Consider the following 13,285-nt stretch of genomic DNA (forward strand, 5'->3'; position numbering starts at 1 on the left):
ATGAAGTGGGTTCCAGAAAGGGAGGCAGACATGGCTCTTTCCATGTGCTTCCTGTAGAGCGAGCCAGGAAGATGGTTTGGAGGGAGGGGTATGATGGCTGGTTAAGGGAGGGTTTTCCAAATGCAGAGAATCAAACACATACTAGCACAGGAAATGACCAGGGGAACAGCAGAGGTGTACGCAATACTTGTCCAGAAGCGCTGGGATGAGAGGGCCCGACCCAGTCCGCCTGAGAGGGATTGTCCCTCACCTGAGGGAGCAGCCCCTTAGACGCTCCTAGTGCCTGATACCACGGAAGGCAAAGTTATTTCCAGGTCTTCCTGTGCCTCCCTTACCTGGGTCTCTCCTTGAACCTTTGGACACTAGTGGGTCTCTGAGGGTGCGTCAGGGCCAGAGTCTGTTTCCATGTCACAACCGCTTTAGATTTCACCTCACACGACCCCTGAACAAACCATTTATCTGGAAAGCACCCCTCTCCTGGGGTGGGGTCACCCCTCTCCTGGGTGGGGTGGGAGCACGCTCCCAGCAGACACGCAGTGACTGTGGAACAGAGGCCGAGAAGGATAACTGTTTATAAACATTTTGAATTTTATTTAAAAAAAAAAAAAAACATCACAACCATGAACATTGTTACAGTTAGAGGCCCTCTTGGTTCTCCACAATGATACTGAGCATGCTCACAAGGGGTTCCCATTGTTAAAGTCTTAGTTAAACAACCATTTTTAAAAGAAGGAAAAAAAAACTCCGCACACTACCATTTAACTTGTTTTAATGTTTCTTCACAAATGGTGAAAAATACTAAAGTACAGACAAGGAATAATCATAATGTTGTGGCCAACATTATAAATATGGAATTATAAATTTAAAACATTTTCTGGTTTAAAAAATAAATCTGGTAGTCAATGCAGCTCTGCGGGGTCTCTGCATCTAGTAGGGCCGATCTCTGCGCTCCTGACGGTGCTCGCCTCTGCAAGGCAAAGAGGGCTCTTTGGTTAGAATGGGGAGGGGTGAGGAAGCCCTTCCAGAGCCCCCAGGTGCCCCTTCCTGACTCCTCCTCCCAAGCACTGGTACAAGCTTCCTAGTGCCATGGGAACTTGCTCCAACCAAGCTGGGAGGGGCTGTCCTCTCACTGTGCCTGGTGGCCCACAGCTGCTTTTCACCAGCACTTACTTATCCATTTTTCCAGGTCCTCCACGTCCTCCTCTTCTTCCTCCCATCTGTTCCATCAAAGGTCCAGGGGGCCCTCCAGGGCCACCTCGTCTTCCTCCACCAAAGCCACCTCGGTCCATGCCCCGGCCACCACGGAAGCCACCTCTGTCTCCACCACGGCCACCTCTGAACATTCCACCGGGACCACCACGATCCATGAGGCCACCTCTTCCTCCCCGCATGCCACCAGGGCCACCTCTGCCACGATCACCACCTAAGGTGAGAAGAGCAGGGCGAAAGCAGTCAGTGGGTGGCTGCAGAGGCCCTGTGGACACTGGAAGCTGCTCTGCTTCCTTCTCTCTCACCGCAGAAACAAACCAGACACTTCACTCAATCTTAGCATCACGCTGACAATTTAGAAATGACGACAGGACGACAACTCAAGGTTCTTAAGCAGACAGCAGCTGCAGTTTACCAAGCCCACAGATAAGAAAAGAGGTTTAGCATCAGGAAGCTGAGGGGACACTCATGAAACCTGCACCTACCCGGGGGCGGGAAGGGTGGCGGGAGGAAGCCTTCAGGCTTTGGGGCCTTACACTGGTTGCACTCTGTTCTCCAGGCGAAGTTCTGGTTTCCACAACCCCTGCATACAATTACATCACAGCAGAAATCACCAATTGAACTAAGGAAGATAAACAAGGAAAGGTGGTGTGTGAACAGGTACACACACTCACTATCAGGATCTATGTACACCCAGGTTTTAGGGCACAGCCTAAGGCAGCAGTGCGCCCACAACACAGGTCAAATCAATCTTCAGAAGGCTCTGAAGCATCCAGGGAATGGCTGACTAGTGCCCCTAACCAGCCATCAGGGTCATCATTCTGTTCCTCTAGACAGAGCAATCTGCTCTAGAGTGGGGATGGGATGAGGGAAGGGTGGCTTCACTCGTAAGGTATCAATTTGCCAAGACAAGTACATACGGATTGGGACACTGCCAGTCTCCAGCTCGGTGCTGGACGTTTCCTCCTCCGGAGGGGTTCCCTCGGGAACCCCGGGGTCCTCTTGGAGGAAAGCCTCCTCTATCTCCTCCACGGCCTCCCATGCGACCCATGGGTCCCCCAGGACCTCCTGGGCCTCCTGGACCTACAACAAGAAATAGCAGATCATTTCTCTGTAGCACCAGATTTGCTATGGGAAATAAAAATCACTAAGTAAACCCACAGATACCACTGTTGTCATTTCCCCATCACCCGTCCCATATGTTTCCGTGTGGCTCAGGCATCAGCCCCTTCCCTGTGATGAGCGTGTTCCACATGCTCTACAGGAAACAGAGCTCCAATTCTTTCTTTTTTTTTTTTTTGTGAGACAGAGTCTGGCTCTGTCACCCAGGCTGGAGTACAGTGGCACGATCTCAGCTCACTGCAAGCTCCGTCTTCCAGGTTCACGCCGTTCTCCTGCCTCAGCCTCCTGAGTAGCTGGGACTACAGGCGCCCGCCATCACGTCCGGCTAATTTTTCTATTTTTAATAGAGATGGGATTTCACTGTGTCAGCCAGGATGGTCTCGATCTCCTGACCTTGTGATCCGCCTCCCAAAGTGCTGGGATTACAGGCATGAGCCACTGTGCCCGGCCTTTTTTTTTTGAGATGGAGTCTTGCTCTGTTGCCCAGGCTGGAATGCAGTGGAACAAGATCTTGGCTCACTGCAACCTCCACCTCCCAGATTCAAGCAATTCTCCTGCCTCAGTCTCCCAAGTAGCTGGGATTACAGGCATGCACCAACATGCCTGGCTAATTTTTGTATTTTTAGTAGAGTTTCACCATGTTGGCCAGGCTGGTGTCAAACTCCTGACCTCAGGCGATCCGCCCGCCTCGGCCTCCCAAAGTGGTGGAATTACAGGCATGAGCCACCACACGCGGCCAAACTCCCACAATTCTATAAGGAGCAGGCATATCTATACAGACACAACCAAAGCCTAATAAATGGCAGTCTGGAGGTGAGAGGCAGTGTGGCTTCCAGCCTCCCGTGTTCTTCTCCTCTTCCTTTTACACCCACAAACGTTCAAAGTATTGACTCTACACACAATTTTATATTTCTTCACTCTAGTAATCAAGTTTCTCAAGGGTAGGGAGTATATTGAAAACCTTTTAATGCAACATAGGAGATCAAAGAAAGTACCTCCGCGGAGTGGTGGTGGCATCCCTCTGCCCTCACGGGGTGGCATACCCCCCCTCATACTGTTCATTGGAGGCTTCTTCCGAGCAAGAGAGACTTTAAGTTTGCTCCCTTGAAAATCTTTCCCTGGAATAAGACAACAGAACATCAATTACTCCCCTATATTCCCTGTTCACCAACTAAACGACATCATCAAATGACCACTCCCAGATGCATTAGGTCTGCCCCTCCTGTAATCTTCTCTAAGATCTTTACTGACAAGGCCAGAAAAAGGCTTTTTTGAGATGGGGGTCTCACTCTGTTGCCCAGGCTGGAGTGCAATGGCAAGGCTCACTGCAGCTTCAATCTCACAGGCTCAAGCAACCCTCCAAAGTAGCTAGGACTACAGGCACGCATCACCATGCCTGGCTAATTTTACAAAATGTTTTGTAGAGGCAGTCTCTTGCTAGGTTGCCCAGGCTGGTCATGAACTCCTTGGTTCAAGCAATCCTCCTGCCTTGGCCTCCTAAAGTGGTAGGATTATAGGCAAGAGCCATTATGCCTGGCCAGAAAAAGGCCATACACTTAAATATACTTAAAAACCTCTCTGCAGCCTGGCCAACATGGCGAAACTCCATCTCTACTAAAAAATACAAAAGTTAGCTGGGCAGGGTGACATGCACCTGTAGAGTCCAGCCACTACTCGAGTGGCTGACGCACAAGATTCACCTGAACCTGGGAGGCGGAGGTTGCAGTAAGCTGAGACTGCTTGTGCCACTGCACTTCAGCCCGGGTGACAAAGTGAGACTGGCTCAAAAAATCAAAAACACAAGCAAAAAAATACTGTCTACCATAAGGAGGAAAATAAACTGGTGGGAAGACTGTATGGCGAAGAAAAGAGAACCAGGACTTGTTATTTGATACTTTCTTTGAGACAGAGTCTCGCTGTTGTCCAGGCTGGAGTGCAGTGGTGCAATCTCAGTTCACTGCAGCTTCAAACTCCCCGGGCTCAAGTGATCCTCCCACCTCAGCCTCCTGAGTAGCTGGGACTATAGGTATACGAGTGCGCTACAACACCTGGCTAATTTTTGTATTTTTTGTAGAGACAGGGTTGTGCCATGTTCCCCAGGCTGGTCTCAAGCCCCTGGATTCAAGCGATGCACCTACATTGGCCTCCCAAAGTGCTGGGATTACAGGTGTGAGCCACTGGACCTGGCCAAGTCGTTCAATGCTTTCAAGTTGGTTTTGTCTGAAGTGAAATCCCAGCATTAATGTCAAGGCCTTATTTAAATATATATATTTATCTATATGCAAATGTACACTGGCTAAGATGTTCTTTTGAAGCGTTTTCTGTACCTTCTGATAATCTGCGCTTAGAGAAGTGTTTGCCACTTTAAGCAAGGTTGATTTGTAATACTAAAGCCTGAAAATAAAGGGATCTCCAAATCCAGGGTCAATGGCTGGGTCCTAATACTACTGAAGGGAGATCAGCAATCTACTTCCCCCAGAAAGGGATGGAAGGTCTTCTTGCTCCTGTGGTTCACAAGTTCCTCCCTCCTGCCATACTCTATAGCCAGGGAAATTAAGAATGCCAGTGAGTACATCTTACCGTCAAACCATTCCACGGCAGCCTTGGCCGTAGGTGGGTCTTCATAGGACACTGTGGCATCGCCTTTGGGCTTTCCTGTTTCCTTGTCCAGGTAGATGTGGATCATGGGTTGCCCAGTTCTCTTGTTCATCTAGACATAGAACAGCATAGTTAGGCATGACTAGAATATACTAATTTGGGAGAAAAAAGTCCAGGCAAAATCCAGGAAGAGTACCAATTTTTCACATGTAGTAAGTCACTAAATGTCACTGTTTCTCCGCTTTAAGTTTTTCAGAATTTTAAGTTATTTTCTCCTCTATCCCTGCTTTATCATAAAAACCAAAGTAGACCCAAAGTTACAAAGTGTGGAAGTGAACAGGATAGGCCCCACTCCTTCCTTAGCCATCTTCTGATGCTGGTTCGCCTGCCCTGGCATTTTCTCTGCCCAGACAGGTACCCACTGAGCACAGCCACCTCGTAGGGGTAGTCAGGCTTTGATACCACCACATAAGACAAGAGTGGCACAAAGAAAATTATCCTTAAACCATGAAGTATAGTGTACAGGCTGTGAGTGAACTACAGGGATTCTCGGTTAGTCTAACACAGCCACTACTTCCTCCAGTCAGAAGAGATGACTAGTCTTTCAGCTGAGTATCAGATGTGGCTGACTTGAATTCAGGAGCCACCTTGTATAAGAATCTTCATGTGTACTTTTTTGCATTAAATATGCACACCACCAGTTTAGTCTGTAATTGTTTATATATATCCAGTAACATGTGAGAGCAATCTAATTATAGGGCTTAAAAAAGATTACAACAGGATATATATATTGATACCTCTCACTTAAAAAAAGGAACATGATACCTGAAGACGGAAAAGAAAACACGGCAAAACTGTGGTATAAATAATGTGGAAATGCATTTTTTTCTTTTTTATGAGACAGAGTCTCACTCTGTTGTCCAGGCTGGTTTCAAACTCCTGGGCTCAAGCAATCCTTGGGATCCTCCTGCCTTGACCTCCCTAAGTGCTGGAATTACACCTGTGAGCCACTGTACCCAGCTTGGAAATCTATTTTAACATCTTTATTTCCAAGATTTTGACGGTAAATACTACGTTTCTTAACCAGGATAAACTCCATATTCCTGAAAAAAACTACATATTATATACATATTAAAAAGCAGTCTTTTTAATATGCTCACGCCTGTAATCCCAGCTACTCAAGAGGCTCGAGGCTTGAACCCAGGAAGCAGAGGTTGCCGTGACCTGAAATTGTGCCACTGCATTCCAGCCTAGGCGACAGAGTGAGGCTCCATTTCAAAAGAAAAAAACAAAGGGAGTCTTGCATAGGGTAGAATATGACAGCAGACACTAAAAGCATTTTACTTTTGAGGTGTGTGTGTTATCTGTGCACAAACAACTACAAGTAGGGAGAAATTGCCTTATATAAGATTTACCAAAATCAACTTTCTTTTTTTTTTTGAGACGGAGTCTTGCTGTCTCCAGGCTGGAGTGCAGTGGCATCATGTCAGTTTACTGCAACCTCTGCGTCCTGGGATCAAGCGATTCTCCTGCCTCAGACTCCCGATTAGCTGAACAGGCATGTGTTACCACACCCAGCTAATTTCTGTATTTTTAGGAGAGACAGGGTTTCACCATGTTGGCCAGGATGGTCTTGATCTCTTGACCTCATGATATGCCCACCTCGGCCTCTCAAAGTGCCGGGATTACGGGCATGAGCCATTGCACCCGCCCAAAATCAACTGTATTTCTACACAGCAGTAATAACCAGAAAAGTGTCATTTAACGAAGACCATTAACCACAGCAACTTGAAAATAAACGAAACTAGAAGTAAAACTAGTAAAATTTGCAAGACCTTTAAGGAAATTGATAGTCTTTACTGAAGATCTAAATACACTGGGCACGGTGGCTCACACCTGTAATCCCAGCACTTCGGGAGGCCGAGGTGGGCAGATCACGTGAGGTCAGGAGTTCAAGACCAGCCTGGCCAACATGGTGAAATCTCATCTCTACTTACAAAAATTAGCCAGGAGTGGTGGTAGGAGCCTGTAATTCCAGCTACTCGAGAGGCTGAGGCAAGGAGACCCGGGAGGCAAAGGTTACAGTGAGCCGAGATTGCGCCACTGCAATCCGGCCTGAGTGAAGGAGTGAGACTCTGTCTCAAAGTAAAATAAAATAAATAATAAAATAAATAGGGATAGGCCAGGCGTGTTGGCTCACGTCTGTAATCACAAAACTTTGGGAGTTGAGGCAGCAGATCACCTGAAGTCAGGAGTTCAAGACCAGCCTTGAAAAACATGGTGAAACCCCGTCTCTACCAAAAATACAAAACTTAGCCGGGCATGGTGGCGGGCGCCTGTAATCCCAGCTACTCAGGAGGCTGAGGCAGGAGAATCGCTTGAACCCAGGAGTCAGAGTCTGCAGTGAGCCGAGATCGCGCCACTGCACTCCAGCCTGGTGACACAGCGAGACTTTGTCTCGATAAATAAATAAGTAAATAAACAAACAAATGGAGAAATAGAATCTTTATGGGAAAAAAAGATCTCTCAGTATTACAAAAATGTAAATTACTGAAATTACTTCATAGATTTAGTAAACATCCAATTGGGGTTTTAAAGTTTTGAAGTTTATGGGGTTCATAAACGAACTCAAAAATACAGAAGAGCAAGAACTGAAAAACAGTCAAAATATTAAGAATTAGCATAAAGACATAATTTGAGGTTGGGTGCAGTGGCTCATGCTTGTAATCCTAGCAGTTTGGGAGGCTGAGGTAGGTGGATCACTTGAGGAGGCCAGGAGTTCAAGACCAGCGTGGCCAACAGGGGAAAACCCATCTCCACTAAAAATACAAAAATCAGTTAGGCGTGGCAGCATGTGCCTGTAAGTCCAGCTACCTCAAGAGGCTGTGGTGGGAGAATCACTTGAACCTGGGAGGCTGAGCAAGACTTAATCCCTAGGCGTGGAGGAGGGAAGGCTGGGCGTAGTGGCTCACACCTGTAATCCCAGCACTTTGGGAGGTGCCAAGGTGGGCAGAACACCTGAGGTCAGGAGTTTGAGACCCATCTGACCAATATGGTGAAACCCAATCTCTACTAAAAAGACAAAATTAGCTGGGTGTGGTGGTGCACGCCTGTAATCTCAGCTACCGGGGAGGCTGAGACAGGAGATTCGCTTGAACGGAGGTTGTAGTGAGCCAAGACTGCGCCACGGCACTCTAGCCTGGGCACCAAGAACAAAACTCCATCTCAAAAAAAAGAAAGGGCTAATTTTTTTTTTTTTTTTTTTTTAAGGAACAAACCATAAGATATCTAGAAAGAAGTCAGGCAAAAGCAACCTTAGAGAACAACTCTCAACATCAATTCACTCTCTTTAAAATGCTCGGCGGTTTAAAGTTTTGCCAGATGACCTGGTTACGCTTTTACTGACCTTAACAACCCCACATTGCTTAAAGAAGTCTGCCAGATCATCTAGAGTCACATTGTCATTTAATCCTTGTACATAAATTGCACTGTTGTCAGAGTCTTCATCTGGATCTACAGGTGGGCCTTTCAGAGAAAACAAGAGAATTATTATCATGCATCTATAGGGGTTTCTTAACTATCTGATCACTACTGCCCAAGGATATTCATCATAAATCTAAGAAAACTACCAAGCATACTAAGAATGCTATTAAACTTTCGGTTTACTTCACTTAAGGCCATTATAAGTAGATGCTCACAATAAAGGATTCCCCAAACTGTCCTTGACAGCAAGAATATCACGCTGGTCTATAAGGCTGCTGAACTCTAGGCATGCATTTACCTCTGTACCATTAATTTATAAAGCACAATATGAAGTACAAGAATTCAAAATTACCTAGATCAAGATCTGGTCCTTCATCCATGGGTCCTGCCAACCAGGAAAGATCATATAAAATATTATTAGTGCACGTCTTGCAAGCTACAAACCTTACAAACACACATAGCTATCTACTATACCACCATTTGATGGGGATTCATTAAATTCAAAATGACCCGCACTGCTAAAATGGAGCAGTGCCTCTTTAACATTTGTGAAAGGTTTGCTAGGGTTTGCTTTTTTCTTTGCTGGTTTGCTTCTAAACCATTAACCAAATACACTCTCAATGCTTATGTGCCAAATCAGTGTTAAATTTAAGTCAAAATTTTTCCTCTAAATAAACCAAATTTAAAAATTTATTCTCCCCCATATTACAGAAGCAGTTACTCAATACTTCAAGTTACCCTTTGTTTTGTAACCATAGGTTAACCTTATTACCCCTAAGACAATGCCGGCAGTACCCATTAGTCTCTTTTGTATAGATCATTTTTAAACCGCTTATGAAACTAATAAAAAAATTATAGTTTTCTAAAAACTGACTGCATTTTTTTTTTTTTAAAACACTATCTATGGTAATACTCAAAAACTTACCACCAGGCTTATTGAAGCCACCTCGCTCTCCAGCGCTGCTGGGGGGATAAACGAAGAAATGAAGGCCTTTCCCTTTAAAAGCCAGTACCGCTCTGAGCCTTGGGGGGGCTCGTGGGGAAGAAGGGCACTGGCTAAACACATCTCCAAACAATGCATCTCTCTCATCTTGTCACTATGCCTTTCTTCAGGGCAGCTTGCTCAAATTTCCTCAATATACAACCTTGCTTGTCTGATTGTACACACCAGTGTGGTTGGTTCCTTTCATTTCGGGGGCTGGTATTAATAGTGCAATACTTGGCAAATTAGGAAGAAAAAATAGATCCCAAACACCCACCCCATCAGGTGAAAAACCAGAAGAGCTTGGTATAGAGGGGAGGAGCAAGTGGGGGTTAACTGCTGTGATAAACCTTTCCATGTTCATAAAGGTGCACCCTCAACCTCTCCCAAGGGAGAGCCAAATGAGGCCCAGGGTTTCCTAACAAGTCACAGTATAATAAAGCAGGAGACAACCACATTAAATTCCTACAACACACATCAGAGGACGCATCCAGCCAATCTTCAGCATAAAGCCATACATCTCAGGGCACGAATAGATTTAACAATCGCTGTGAAAGGAGAATTTACAACAAATACCAAGGCTCAGCGGACTGGGGGTGCAACTTTATAGACATATCAGTTAGAATAATGACTATGGCCATGTAAAATTACTTAAAGAGGGGAAGGGGAAATATGAATTGGACTTTAGGAGTTAAATTTTGTTTTCTTTAGAATTAAATAAAGGCAGCTCCCCAGTGGGAGGCCCTGAGTTTTTTCTAACCAGTATTGCACCTTTAATACCTGAATACACAATTTCAAGCTGTTGCATGCAGCTTTGTTTCCTTTTTAAAAGTACACACCATAAAATGTTCTCTCTCTTTAAACACAAAAGTTTACACTTTAATGTTACACAATTCTAGAGTATTATACCTCCTCTGGTTCATTACCAAACAACAAGTATGCAGTTACCAAAGTTACAGAAGGATTCCATTTATACAATGAATACATTTTGTTAAAAATATTCTATGTATATTTTTCCTCTCCATATGGACACCGTGTCTAGTCCCACTTTTCATTATGCTGCCGGCTGAGTACTGAGTACGGGTACTTTTTAAGTATTGAAGTGTATACAAGGCTCTCACTTTGTAACCTGTAGCATATAAATGCGACAAAGCATGTTAAAAAGTTTCCACGTTTAACAGCCAATGAAAATATCAAAATACTGAGGCAATGAAAAAGGGCATGTTAACAACATTGAGTGCCTTACCTGCAGAAGACACTGAAAACCATCACCACACCACAATAAAAAGGGGGGACGAGGGAAATGCCCCTGGTCTATCCCCACGGGATCCGACAGACTGCTTCACAGTCTGTTGTAAAACCTATGGGGAAAGCCATGGTCTCTTCTATGGCTCCAAGAGAGACTTCTCATCCAGAAAGAGGGGCCCCCTCTACTAGCAAAGTCTAGCACAATTAGTAGGATTATAACTTCTGAAGTATTTAAATAAACTTGAAATTGTTTTTGCAATTTAAAAATACTAGGAATTCTAGGTGATTTGAGACGTGATGATAGTACTTTCAAGTGTCTATGTCTATTTTAAAACATCCAAAAAGAAGTGAAACCTTTATAATATTTTCCAAATCAGAAGATTGATTTTACTTCATACCAAATCATTAAATTTTTGCCTGTTGTCAAATGACTTTCTTCCAATAAAGATTTCACTGAAGACTTAAAGTTATGCAGAATATGCAAAATAGTACTTTCAGTAGTGAAGAGTATTTGCTAATATGGAAGTTAAAGATCAACTTTAATTTTGAAGTTCATTCTATTTAAAAAAAATACTATCTAATTTTTCCTAGAATAGTGGCATACCAAATCAAATGTAAATATCTAACATTCTGCATAACTTTTTTTTTTACTAGTTTATATAGGGACAGAACACACACAGAACTAAGCCTTCTGGATTATGTTAACCACCAATATTATAGCTCACCTTCATCAAAGTACAGACACCAGATAGGGAAAAGGGGATGGGAGAAGGGAGGGGAAGGGCAGGCAGAGGTAGCAGGGTTATGTCATTGATCTAAACAAAGTTTTCTAAACCAGATTGTGCCATCAATCAAAATGGTCAAACCGATTTAGACTTTCAACATTGCCAATAGGAAGTGAGCCTGTAATTATATACATTACTCTGCAAAATGCTATTGGATTTTTCTGTGCTCCATCCAAACTCTACGTATCAGGTGCACCTCAGGCTATAGTTTAAGGATTATGGGACCAAAATCTTCATTATGTTCAACGATTCTGAGTACAAACAGAAGTTGGGGACAAACACTGTGGAAAACAGCTGCATTCCTTTTCTGCAGTATATACACCAGGTATTTCAAGACAACCATTCAAATGCAATTAGTTAAAAACTCAGGGTCATGAGAAGGGTTGTGTGTGTTCCATCCCAAATCTATTACCCACAGAGGTTTCTCACCTCTGGAAACCATGAAGGGAACTGAAAGCTATGGTTTCAAAACCATTCTTTGTTCTCCCCGACCCAACGAAGTATACTGGCAGGGAAAGAAAATTAATAAACTGCCACTTAATGTATGCCACAAAGATGACATTTCCATGTTTTAGAAGATGGCTTGAGCTCAACAGATTGTCCATGGAAATGCAGAAATTAATTTCTTATGTCTTTCAGTCCCTTCTTTCCATTGAAAATCCTATGGATGAAACAAAATTAGGTAAAAGGAGAAAAGGTTTGCTCTTACCCCATTCCACCGCGTCCTCCTCCCCGCCCACCTCTGCTCATGCCTCCACGATCAAATCCCCCTCTTCCCCTGCCCCGGTTATCAGGGCCACTCATGCTCCGGTTCTCTCCTGGTCCGGAAAATCCTCCAGACTCCTGCCCATAAACACCCATGCTACTGGGGTGGTCCTGTCGGAATGAACCTGAGGAAAGAGTCACATCTGTAAGCCATGGACCAGCATTTACACCACTGCCTGATGTACTTTCTCCTGGAATAACAAAATCCTCAATTTCAAGGCACTAACCAAGGCACCATCTTCTTTACATCACGATAAAGCACCCCTAATGGGTAGGCTCTTTTAAGTTCAACAAAACTGCTGGTTCATCACAGCTGAAATAACCTTATATAGTTAGCCTAGAATAAACCGCTTCTGAACAAATAAAAAGCCCTCTCGCTAATATATAGTTTATAGGGTTCTCTATCCTAAGATGTCTCCAAAAGCAGCTTTTGAGCTATACTCAAGAAATGAAAACAGAGCCAGGTTTCTCAGGGCTTTAGCACACTGCTAGGGGCTCAACTACATAAACCAACACTACTCCTTTTCAGTTGCTGAAAAATCCCCGTGGATGGAACGTAATTTAAAAAGACCAACAATCCTGGTACAAACTAAATTCTGAAGATAATTTTGTGTTTTTGGTTACCTCTCTCCACACATAAGAACTGCAAATATTCTGTGAGGTGGATTCTTTTTCCCCCCTTTTCCTTCCCTATTTTTTTTTTTTTTTTAAAAAGAATCTTTATTTATTTTTAAAAAGATAGGGTCTCACTATGTTGCCCAGGGTGGTCTCAAACTCCTGGTCTCAAGTGATTCTCCTGCCTTGGCCTCCCTCAAAGTGCTGGGATTACAGGTGTGAGCCACCGTGCCTGGCCTTTTTTCCCCTTAAAGGATATAAACAAAACAGCAACAAAAAAACAGTCTAAAACATCTTTTTCTGATCAATTATAGTATCTCTTTTCTTTTTGGCAAGGCATACTAAAAACAATTAAATCGGAAAAAAGCACTGAAATCTTCACTGGGACATCCAAGATGTTAGCTGGAATGTCATGCCCTAAAGATGTGTCCTGGATTCCAAAAGCAAACAATGGTAAAGAGTATTCCCCCTGTTCAAA

The 13,285-nt window shown here is 44.0% G+C and overlaps 1 protein-coding gene across 6 annotated transcripts in view; it reads right to left on the bottom strand.

Annotated features, from left to right (window-relative positions):
- Positions 1-570: 570 nt before the first annotated feature.
- Positions 571-13,285, bottom strand: part of EWSR1 (EWS RNA-binding protein 1) — a 30,991-nt gene continuing 18,276 nt past the window's right edge. For 2 of the 6 annotated variants that reach the window (XM_011995727.1, XM_011995724.1), the window contains 10 exons: positions 12,137-12,317; positions 9,338-9,375; positions 8,765-8,797; positions 8,336-8,454; positions 4,912-5,041; positions 3,327-3,449; positions 2,130-2,292; positions 1,695-1,792; positions 1,171-1,423; positions 571-967 (listed from right to left, as the gene is read on the bottom strand). In XM_011995727.1, coding sequence (XP_011851117.1) covers positions 928-967; positions 1,171-1,423; positions 1,695-1,792; positions 2,130-2,292; positions 3,327-3,449; positions 4,912-5,041; positions 8,336-8,454; positions 8,765-8,797; positions 9,338-9,375; positions 12,137-12,317 — 1,178 coding nt within the window. In that variant the 3' untranslated portion in view covers positions 571-927. Of the gene's footprint in view, positions 968-1,170; positions 1,424-1,694; positions 1,793-2,129; positions 2,293-3,326; positions 3,450-4,911; positions 5,042-8,335; positions 8,455-8,764; positions 8,798-9,304; positions 10,524-11,856; positions 11,933-12,136; positions 12,318-13,285 lie in introns of those variants that run through there. The other 4 variants (XM_011995725.1, XM_011995723.1, XM_011995726.1 and 1 more) reach the window with 3 other exon arrangements.

This window comes from Mandrillus leucophaeus, unplaced genomic scaffold, assembly GCF_000951045.1.
Source record: "Mandrillus leucophaeus isolate KB7577 unplaced genomic scaffold, Mleu.le_1.0 Scaffold496, whole genome shotgun sequence".
Taxonomy (NCBI): Eukaryota; Metazoa; Chordata; class Mammalia; order Primates; family Cercopithecidae; genus Mandrillus; species Mandrillus leucophaeus.